This window comes from Brachyistius frenatus, unplaced genomic scaffold (assembly GCF_029030835.1).
Source record: "Brachyistius frenatus isolate BFR_SWC_R1_liver_20210118 unplaced genomic scaffold, ASM2903083v1 Contig_275, whole genome shotgun sequence".
NCBI lineage: Eukaryota > Metazoa > Chordata > Actinopteri > Embiotocidae > Brachyistius > Brachyistius frenatus.
The window spans coordinates 445,050-457,225 of record NW_027210874.1 but is presented as its reverse complement, the minus strand read 5'-3'; the positions used below and the strand labels follow the sequence as shown (position 1 = coordinate 457,225).

General features: G+C 39.6%; 1 protein-coding gene across 1 annotated transcript in view; it reads right to left on the bottom strand.

The window, feature by feature from the left end:
- Nucleotides 1-7,946: 7,946 nt before the first annotated feature.
- The window catches only part of camk2d1 (calcium/calmodulin-dependent protein kinase (CaM kinase) II delta 1), a 48,412-nt gene continuing 44,182 nt past the window's right edge, over nt 7,947-12,176 (bottom strand). The window contains exons 3-4 of the mRNA XM_069721856.1: nt 9,085-9,144; nt 7,947-7,975 (exon numbers count right to left, since the gene is read on the bottom strand). Coding sequence (XP_069577957.1) covers nt 7,947-7,975; nt 9,085-9,144 — 89 coding nt within the window. The remainder of the gene's footprint in view (nt 7,976-9,084; nt 9,145-12,176) is intronic.

The window sequence follows — 12,176 nt, the reverse complement described above, 5'->3', positions numbered from 1 at the left end:
TCATATTTTGGACGACATGCTATAGTATGACTTTTTGGTCATATTTTGGACGACATGCTATAGTATGACTTTTTGGTCATATTTTAGACGACATGCTATAGTATGACTTTTTGGTCATATTTTAGACGACATGCTATAGTATGACTTTTTGGTCATATTTTGGACGACATGCTATAGTATGACTTTTTGGTCATATTTTAGACGACATGCTATAGTATGACTTTTTGGTCATATTTTGGACGACATGCTATAGTATGACTTTTTGGTCATATTTTAGACGACATGCTATAGTATGACTTTTTGGTCATATTTTGGACGACATGCTATAGTATGACTTTTTGGTCATATTTTGGACGACATGCTATAGTATGACTTTTTGGTCATATTTTAGACGACATGCTATAGTATGACTTTTTGGTCATATTTTAGACGACATGCTATAGTATGACTTTTTGGTCATATTTTGGACGACATGCTATAGTATGACTTTTTTGTCATATTTTAGACGACATGCTATAGTATGACTTTTTGGTCATATTTTGGACGACATGCTATAGTATGACTTTTTGGTCATATTTTGGACGACATGCTATAGTATGACTTTTTTGTCATATTTTAGACGACATGCTATAGTATGACTTTTTGGTCATATTTTGGACGACATGCTATAGTATGACTTTTTGGTCATATTTTGGACGACATGCTATAGTATGACTTTTTGGTCATATTTTAGACGACATGCTATAGTATGACTTTTTGGTCATATTTTAGACGACATGCTATAGTATGACTTTTTGGTCATATTTTGGACGACATGCTATAGTATGACTTTTTGGTCATATTTTGGACGACATGCTATAGTATGACTTTTTGGTCATATTTTAGACGACATGCTATAGTATGACTTTTTGGTCATATTTTGGGTCATAGTTTTTTTGGTCATATTTTAGACGACATGCTATAGTATGACTTTTTGGTCATATTTTGGACGACATGCTATAGTATGACTTTTTGGTCATATTTTAGACGACATGCTATAGTATGACTTTTTGGTCATATTTTAGACGACATGCTATAGTATGACTTTTTGGTCATATTTTAGACGACATGCTATAGTATGACTTTTTGGTCATATTTTAGACGACATGCTATAGTATGACTTTTTGGTCATATTTTAGACGACATGCTATAGTATGACTTTTTGGTCATATTTTAGACGACATGCTATAGTATGACTTTTTGGTCATATTTTGGACGACATGCTATAGTATGACTTTTTGGTCATATTTTGGACGACATGCTATAGTATGACTTTTTGGTCATATTTTTGGACGACATGCTATAGTATGACTTTTTGGTCATATTTTAGACGACATGCTATAGTATGACTTTTTGGTCATATTTTGGACGACATGCTATAGTATGACTTTTTGGTCATATTTTGGACGACATGCTATAGTATGACTTTTTGGTCATATTTTGGACGACATGCTATAGTATGACTTTTTGGTCATATTTTGGACGACATGCTATAGTATGACTTTTTGGTCATATTTTGGACGACATGCTATAGTATGACTTTTTGGTCATATTTTGGACGACATGCTATAGTATGACTTTTTGGTCATATTTTAGACGACATGCTATAGTATGACTTTTTGGTCATATTTTGGATGACATGCTATAGTATGACTTTTTTGATCATATTTTGGACGACATGCTATAGTATGACTTTTTGGTCATATTTTGGACGACATGCTATAGTATGACTTTTTTGTCATATTTTGGACGACATGCTATAGTATGACTTTTTTTTATCATATTTTAGACGACATGCTATAGTATGACTTTTTTGGTCATATTTTGGATGACATGCTATAGTATGACTTTTTGGTCATATTATAGACGACATGCTATAAGTATGACTTCCGTTGAAAATATGTCTGGCAACACAATGGTGCAGTTGTCAGTGTCGTCGTCTCACAGTCTAAAGGTCCGTGGTTCGATCCCTGCCTGGGACTTTCTATGTGGAATTTGCATGTTCCTGCATAAGTAATAATGTAAAAGTAAAAGAAGTCGTCCAAAACATGGACGACTAACTTATGCATGTTATCACGCATATAGTCCATGATGTAAAACAAACATCATGTAGTCGTAAATGTGACAAAGTCACACTCCAAGCAAGAACATGCAATCCTCCACAGACAGAGTTCCAAGCCCCTGATCGAACCCAGTACTTCCTGACTGTGAGATGACAGCACTTGCAACTGCAAGGTTGTGGTGCCTTTATTGCATGTTTGTCTGACTTACATAACTTATATGACTTTTAAACATTTTATGGAAGAAGGTACTGTGGTGGAGTGGTTTGTTTTGTTACCTTCCAGTCAGAAGGTTGCAGGTTCGATTCTTGCCCTTGACGTGACTTGTCATTTAGGATGTTAATGTCATCCTTTCCAGAGCGAGTTTCGAACCTGGAACCTTCTGACTCGGAGGCAACAATGCCAACCACTGCACTGTTGATCGCTCTTCCCTCACATGTTTAAAAGTCATATAAGTCAGACAAGCATGCAATAAAGGCAGCAAAATGGTGCATTTCCTAGCCAGCGCTGATAGGGGGCCTGGAACTTTGTGTGTGGAGGATTTTTGTTGAATGAAATGCTTTACATTATGGACTACATGCATAAATTAGTCATCCATGTTATGGACGATAAACTTGACTTTTAAGTTATTACTTTTGCAGAAAGATGCAAATTCAACATAGACTGTCAGAAGCCGGAATTGAACCAATGACCTTTGGACTGCGAGACAACAACTCTGACAGCTGCACCACTCTGCTAGCTAACATAGTTTAACGAAAGTCAAACTTATAGCATGTCGTCAGAAATAGCACATACTCTGGGTACGGAAAGTATTCAGACCCCTTTAAATTTTCACTCTTTTTTTCATTGCAGCCATTTGCTAAAATCTAAAAAGTTCATTTGATTTCTCATTAATGTACACTCAGCACCCCATCTTGACAGAAAAAAACAGAAATGTAGAAATTTGTGCAAATTTATTAAAAAAGAAAAACTGAAATATCACATGGTCATAAGTATTCAGACCCTTTGCTCAGTATTGAGTAGAAGCACCCTTTTGAGCTGGTACAGCCATGAGTCTTCTTGGGAATGATGCAACAAGCTTTTCACACCTGGATTTGGGGATCTTCTGCCATTCTTCCTTGCAGATCCTCTCCAGTTCCGTCAGGTTGGATGGTGAACGTTGGTGGACAGCCATTTTCAGGTCTCTCCAGAGATGCTCAATTGGGTTTAGGTCAGGGCTCTGGCTGGGCCAGTCAAGAATGGTCACAGAGTTGTTCTGAAGCCACTCCTTTGTTATTTTAGTGGTGTGCTTAGGGTCATTGTCTTGTTGGAAGGTGAACCTTCGGCCCAGTCTGAGGTCCAGAGCACTCTGGAAGAGGTTTTCTTCCAGGATATCTCTGTACTTGGCCGCGTTCATCTTTCCTTCAATTGCAACCAGTCGTCCTGTCCCTGCAGCTGAAAAACACCCCCATAGCATGATGCTGCCACCACCATGTTTCACTGTTGGGATTGTATTGGGCAGGTGATGAGCAGTGCCTGGTTTTCTCCACACATACCGCTTAGAATTAACGCCAAAAAGTTCAATCTTGGTCTCATCAGACCAGAGAATCTTATTTCTCATAGTCTGGGAGTCCTTCATGTGTTTTTTGGCAAACTCCATGCGGGCTTTCATATGTCTTGCACTGAGGAGAGGCTTCCGTCGGGCCACTCTGCCATAAAGCCCCGACTGGTGGAGGGCTGCAGTGATAGTTGACTTTGTGGAACTTTCTCCCATCTCCCTACTGCATCTCTGGAGCTCAGCCACAGTGATCTTTGGGTTCTTCTTTACCTCTCTCACCAAGGCTCTTCTCCCACGATTGCTCAGTTTGGCTGGACGGCCAGGTCTAGGAAGAGTTGTGGTCGTCCCAAACTTCTTCCATTTAAGGATTATGGAGGCCACTGTGCTCTTAGGAACCTTGAGTGCTGCAGAAATTATTTTGTAACCTTGGCCAGATCTGTGCCTTGCCACAATTCTGTCTCTGAGCTCCTTGGACAGTTCCTTCGACCTCATGATTCTCATTTGCTCTGACATGCACTGTGAGCTGTAAGGTCTTATATAGACAGGTGTGTGCCTTTCCTAATCAAGTCAAATCAGTTTAATTAAACACAGCTGGACTCCAATGAAGGAGTAGAACCATCTCAAGGAGGATCAGAAGAAATGGACAGCATGTGAGTTAAATATGAGTGTCACAGCAAAGGGTCTGAATACTTATGACCATGTGATATTTCAGTTTTTCTTTTTTAATAAATTTGCACAAATTTCTACATTTCTGTTTTTTTCTGTCAAGATGGGGTGCTGAGTGTACATTAATGAGAAATAAAATGAACTTTTTTGATTTTAGCAAATGGCTGCAATGAAAAAAAGAGTGAACAATTTAAAGGGGTCTGAATACTTTCCGTACCCAGAAACCATCAGAATTGACAACACCCCAATGACAGATGCACGCTGTCTGCAAACCGAACCACGTCAAGTGTAAAGGACGTCCTGAGGAAATCCCCAGCGCGCTTGCAAAATTGCAACGTGAAACCAAAACAATTGCGATTCAATGTATACAATTTAACATAAAAGGTGAACCTCGGTTTCGACTTTCAGGTGTAAAAACGATCTCGGACTCCAAGATGATGGAACCAGATAGCAACCAAGTGCCAAGTACAGTCTTTAAAAGGAAAAGGATGGTCACGCCTAACGTGTCGGTTTTTATTCCCCACTGCACTTTGTAGGAAGTTAAACGGTAAATAAACTATGCACGGAATTATCTTTCATTCACCCTCACTTCACTTTCAATGCCAAAAATATTAGTTTAATATAATAATAAAATGATCTCATGAAATCCAATGAGGTTTCAGCATTGTAAATGTATGACACGGTGTGTTTAGCATTGATTTCAAGCAGTTGTATTAAACAACGTCTAATGAGCCGCACTTCAGTGAAGTGTGACCAAATTCACTGTGGTACATACACTACATACATACACTAAGGTGCACCTTTATTATACACATTCATTAGCATGCGTCTGCATTTGAATTGGATAGCAGATGTTGCACGCTGCGCGCCACTCCTGCGGCTCTATTTTTAGCACTCAGGTCTTCTGAATGAGCCTGGATGTCAGCTCGATGGTGACGGCCGCACGGAGGAAGAACTCCGCCAGCGATGAGCGCTCACTGAGCAAATTAGTGACACTGCCAAATGGACATGAGATGACATGGTGTAAAGTGACAACGAGGGCCAAAGTGATGCGAACACAGTACCTCTGACAGGGAGTGGATTGCCCTCTTGATCATTAGCTCGGGCGTTACAAACGCTTTCTGCCTGCAAGATTTTCCCTCGGTCTCGCTTTACAATGTGATCATTTCAATCTGACAGAAGCAGGAGGGATTTTTTTTTTAAAGTTTTTTTTTACAGAACTATATACCTGATTTATTGATGATAGAGCAAGTAGCTCGTTAAAAATACCACGAAGAAAAAAATATTTTCACCGTTTCAGATAATCAACATCTGCTACTCATCTCACTCGCAGGCTTCAGCTGCTTGAGTTGGTTCATCTTTGAGCGATAGTTCTTTTTATCGGTGATTGAGGATTCAGATTTGTTAACTGGATTCAACACAGATGTCTTCTTTAATGAAATGCGGTAAAAACCTAACTCTAAAGCAGTCGGGTGAGCAAACGTGTTCATCAAACCTTAGTTATGCTGTTATAGGCCGAGGCTGCTGGGGGACCTTGTTGCACGCTGAGCTTCTTTTCTTTCCTCCTACTCTTTAACTGACTCATACCTCACCATCTTTTTCTCTCCCATAGCTTTTTCTTATTGTCTGTTGTCTCCATTCAGTTCCTTCACTCACGTAGTTTCTCTTCTTTCTTTTGCAGATGTCCCGTCATGGAGCTGCATGTCTCTGCCCTGTGCTTGTCGTCTCCACCAACAGTTCTTCTCTTCTATCTCTATGCTGTCCTTTTCTCTCTCTGCTCTCCTCTCACCCCAACCGGTCGAGGCAGATGGCTCCGCCCACCCCTGAGCCTGGTTCTGTCGGAGGTTTCTTCCTGTTAAGAGGGAGTTTTTCCTTCCCTCTGTTGGAGGTTTTTCTCCCTTAAAGAGGAGTTGTTTTTTTTCCCTCCTAGCTTATGTGGGAATTGTTGAATTGTTGGGTTTCTCTATAATATTGTAAAGTCTTGGTGTAAGGACTTTAATGTGTTAAGTGCCATGAAATAACCTATGTTGTGATTTGGCGCTATATAAATAAATAAATAAAGTTGAATTTAGCTCTCAGAGCCTCCATCATGCAGCTTCAACAGGAACAATTAAAGCCCAGCTGGAACTGATTCTGGCTCAATAACATACGGTGATTGGTTTGTGTTTGCCTTCTCGTCAGGTCAGCAGGGAATACATAATGTGTTAGTTTTAGGATTTTCCTGTATCGAATGGACAACGTAAGTGAGGTAACAGACTGATTGCACTGCAAAGAAGTGTGACTGAGAAATAATGTGCTCCCGGAAAAAAAGTTCATTCCAATTTTAGTGCAAAAGAAAAAGGTACAAGGCAGACGGGCACGAGTTGACAGATGAAAAAAAGTTTGCCCCGTGAGGACGCTCTGATGTTTCTGTTTGCTCCTCTTCAGACCAACTACAGAGAGAACTATCGATGGAATGGGGGCTTTCCCAGAGTCGGATGTTGAGTGAATTGAATATAAATGAGACGAAGCTACCCGCTAGTCACTATCTGAGGGGAGACAGGTTATTCTCAAAAGGTTGGCGAGTGGGCACTCGTGTGAGCTCGTGAATAATGAGAACATCAGCGATAGATTCAATGATACTTCCTTTTTACTAACACACACACACACACACACACACACACACACACACACACACACACACACACACACACACACACACACACACACACACACACACACACACACACACAAAACACAGGGTTCTGTAGTGCAATTTTATTTTTATTTTTTTTTGCCAGTGTTTCAAAACTGATTAGGATTATCCACACTAAATCTGCGGTTATTCCTGTTATTGTTCCTAACTGTGAACACAAAGCCTGACAGGTGTATGAACAGTGACTGAAGGGGGGGCAGCTCAGCCACTAGTCAATTGTTGAGATCGACTGTGGAGGCGTGGCAACTCTTCTATGAATAGACTCGACGGGGGAACAAACCCAACAGGTCTGTTGTAAAATAACGTTTTTCCTCGAATAATTGGTGTTAAAAAAGTTTCCTCGATATAAAACCTTGTATGTAAATATATCCGCAAAAATGGGTCATCTCGAGCCTGACTGATACAACTACATGTAGGGTTAGAACTAATATACTGGTATTATGTGGATGCAGTATTGTTTATATATTTGACTTTATTTTTCAACTGCATTGCTGTAATAACAGTAACACTACTATAATCATTGAATACCAAGATTATTGTTCAAGTGTAAGTAAAGTAAGTACGGTGAGTAAAATATATTTAATTGAATATACTTTGACAACAAAATGTTGAGGTTGTATTACGTTGTCATTTTAAATCTAAATGGTTTCATCTTTGTTTACTTATTCATCAAGCAAATGGACCCAATGTGAAACCGAATTCATGTCTACTTCAAGAGCTCTTGGTGTTGGCTGATAACTAACCACTTATCAAAGCTCCCTCAGCTAAAAATGAAACGTTGCACTTAACTAAAGCCTTGGTTGAGTTTTGAACAGGCACAGAAACACAAACCTCCGTCAAATAACGCTCTCTTAACTAAAACCTCCTATTTCATGTGTTGGTTTGTCAATTTCCAACGCAGTGAAAATAGACCAGGAACCAAATAACCCCCCAATCAACTGTTCATCTGTCACTGGCCCTGCCCCCAGCTCATTTTCCCTAAAGGAAAGAGCGAAGAGAATCAAGGGACCAAATAACAAATAAATGCCAGTTTTCAGCCAGTAGCAGTCGTTACTGAGGTGGTAATTACTGTTGTTCGGCCTGAGGCACACCAGAGAGGTGTGGATGTGTTGACAAAACCATTGCAGTGACTACAGTTCATGACTATTTACCGATCCTAAACATAAAGATACATGTGAAGAGACACAGAGAGAGACAGAGAGACACACAGAGACAGAGAGAGAGAGAGAGAGCGAGAGATGGAGGGTGCACGACTTTAGGAGAGCCTAAAACACAAATCCTTTTGCACGCAATGCATCACCTTTCCAGATTAAAGGATCCTAATTGCAGTAATGAGATTTTTCTTAGCCATTATCCTGACAATGTGCCTTATCTACCCAATTTATGACTGATTACAGTTATTGAATCACTGCTGCTGCACTTTGCAGTGGCTTTTATGTTACTCGTCACACGCGACAGTTGTCTTTCTTCCCACAACAAGGATCCAATGGACCTGCGTCATCCTCTTGTTACCCAAAAGGCCATCCTTGAGAGGAAGGCTCGGTCAGGAGCAAACCTTTCTTGACGTTATTTGTGACGTCTCCGACATTCGCATTTCGCAGTTTGAGTTTTGTGTTTTGTATTTTTCCCTCCTGGGACTAAGCAACCGTTTAAAGCAACTGCACATTTTGATGGTCGCACCAGGGTGCCTGAAATTACGCAGGTCCGAATACTCTGCGCACGTTCGCCTTTGAACACGTTTTATGAACGGATTTGCTGACCTTCCTTGAAAGGAGCATTTTCTTACCGAGGTGAATTACGATGCAATTCAGAGCTAGTGTCATAAGTCCGTCTGAAATTTGCCATGCGTGACTTTAAAAAATATATAAATAAAATCCACACAACAAGTGAGTGAATGTTTAAACACGTTTGCTCCTAAATGTGGCGGACGAGTGAGGAATATACTCTGCAGATATAGTACGTATTAAGTATTTAAGAGGGCAAGGTGAATCCAGCGTGCCGTACAAATCTAAATATTTGAAAGATGTTCCATAGATCTAAAACCCATCTTTCCAGATAACCTTTGTATATTTTACAGTGCTTCTTACCAATGTTGGCATGCTTCAGCAGGCGGCAGATCCTGGCCTCTCGCTCCAACTTCTGGTGATCTAGAGACAAAAACAAAAGAGACAACAAATCTGTCACATCTGTGCGCTTAGTCCTCCTGATAAATCGTCAAACCTCTCTATGGAGTTTTCACAAATTAAACACCGCCGTGTCTCTTCTGCCGGGAACAGATGAGCAGTGAAACCAACAGTCGTAAGTCTTTACCGTGAGCTGCAGCCAGGAGATGAAAACTCTGGCATACACGTCTCCACGGTGAAGGCTAACACGGTACTTGTTCGGACTCTATTCAAGATTTTGTAGTTACTTTCAGTAACACTGAAGAGAAGAAAAAAAAAAGAGAAGGAAAAAACAGTTTGTATTTTGAATAAATACAGACACAATAGCGACGAAGAAGAGCAGCAAGAAATTCCAAGCGTCTTGATGGCCAAAGAAAAACCTTCAAATCGGTATACACGATTAAAAGTGACTCCAAATGTTCAAAGGTAAATCCATGTGTAATTCATCAACTGGGAGAAGTGGATGCAAAAGAGAAATATTATTACGACATTCAAAAACAAATAAACGAAAGCTGCGAATAGAATTACAACAAACTGTCTGCAGCCTAAAACTAGACACAAACTGCAAGACTAGCAGTTCCATCTCAATATTCATTTTCACATGAACTTGAATAAAGTACTTTTCTGCCTCAGCTGTATTTTTTATACTGACACTTGGCAGCCTTTTTTCTTTACAGCAATAATATCAGGCATGGAAATTCCTTCTTGACCGTGGCAATAATATTTTGACAAAACAACCTCCCCTCAATGTGGTCTCACTGGCTTACAGTGCTGAGTTTACCAGTTGTGGGTTGTGTGTGGAAGTACATGAGGTGGAAAGAAATAGAGAAAATGATGAAGAAAAAAGGAAAACAGATATTTCATCCCTTTCCTTTCTTAAATAATGTAGACGAAGAAATTATACTGATTCAAATGTGCATTTATAAATGTCAAGAGGGATTTAAAACAGCAATCCATCTGAAAACAGGAAATTTGGGTGATAGGGCCACAGATTTGCATGAGCTATTTCTAGAGCTTCCAACTCTATTACATGGAATTCATCAGTAAGGGAAGAATCATCCGACGTCTTTAAAATGCTAATGATGAAAGCCACATCCTGGACATAAGCAAATTCTACCCAATAAGTAGAGCCAATAAATGGACCTTATATTTGGACCGCTCGGAGGGACACGAGTACGAGTTGAAGTTTTCAGAACAATCCAAAAATCGTGGCGATTGACACTTTAATCTTTTTAAAGTAAACTTTTATACCAAAACCTAACCTCCGAGAAAAGCAACACACAGGGCAAAGTGGGCTGCATACCATAAAATTAACTAGATAAGACTGCCTCTCTTGGTTCTGGTCCCTTCATGTAATGTATAAAAGAGTGCTTCCACTGTTTTCAGCAAACACTAATCGTTTAAGATTTTTCTGAGACTATTTATCATAATTAAGTCATCTGAAGATGGTGTCTTAGAGGTATTTCATTCCAAGTTTATTCAAGTTCAAGTTTTCAATGGTAATACAACTTTGGCATCAAAACCTTTCACTACATTAGCGCATTTGTTAGAAGCCTTAAAAACATGAAGGTTACATGTGTTTAAGAAACAGTTCGATGAACTAAAGTGAAGGCAGCAGACAGGCCGATTTATGAAAAAAAAATCCCATATACCATGGTACAACCATCATTACCCAGTAACAGGAGACAATAGAGAACTAAAGTGAGAGCAGCTCAGACGTTTATTTTACGAGTCGTTGGGGTCAATTCAGCTGATTTTCTATTCAAATAAAGATGCTTTGAGGACGAGACAAAGTTCCCAAAAAAGACTCCTGAATATTTAATGAACAACTTTTGATTGATGTATGTTTTATTAAGGTTTGTGGATCATAAGCAGGATTGACGCAGTCATCACGAAGATGGTTTTCTGTGTATATCTAGATAAAGATGATCTTTTTATTTTTTTTTATTTTTTTATGACTTCTTCTTGTTTGTTGTTGACGTTTTTGCTTACCTTTGCTAGTACAGACCATATGCTGCCATGCAAAATTAAGATTTGTTGCTCCAATAAACAGTGAATGTAATCTCAACCACTGCATATAGAACAGCTGTCTCTCTTGTAATCCCATTTAGGTTGCAACCACATCGTCTCCAATCTCGCCTCACTTTAAAAGTCTCTGATCCAAGACCGATGGCATGTGCTTTTTTTTTTACAGGGGCTGCGATAAGTGTTCACCGGGTGAATGTTGACTTCCCTCCCTTTGGTTATGTCACCCTTTCCATCGGGTGCATCACACGCCGTAAACTGTGACATAACAGGATGTAGGGTGCGAGTGGCGCTCGGTCAGTATCTCCAGCCTCACTTCAACAACAGGAAGCTCCTTCTCTTTCTATGCTCTCCTTCACGGTCCTTCGTTTCATTTCCTGGTGTTCATTGTCAGTCTAAATATCATATGGATGATTAACACTGATTGCTATTCGGAGCAACAGGTATATTTAGACACGTTTCATTATTATAAAGCCACAAGTCATGTTTGCTTATTTTGTTATTAGTTCCTGACTTTTCTTACTTGTGCTAAATTAATACAGTTTAATTTGAACATTAGCTTTTAAGACTTAAGAGTCAAGTTGCCTTTAGTTGACTAAAAACAAATGAAAATAAAACCTGAATTTGTTTTAGTTGCGTACTAACATGACTCTTGTGGCTATATTTTAAGTGCGTGGCGCAATTGCATTTAGGGCGTGACCAAATCCGCTTTTCTAGTTTAGCTGCGGACAATCTGAGCGCAACGTAAGGTACATGGTTCAAAAGGGTTGTACTTACTGTCTTTATTAATTCTAGGTGTATTTTTGGTCATAACTTGGAAAAAAAACCAAAAAAAACAATCAGAGTGTCGTCTTCCATTCTCTTTAAAAGGCGGGTTTGCTTGCACCCTGGCAATTTTCTTTTGTAACGGAGACTTTGCAGTTGTATGCAGACGTAACGGATCTGCTCGTGCACGCACTGATGTGCACAATAATAACGGTGGGCCGAAGCAC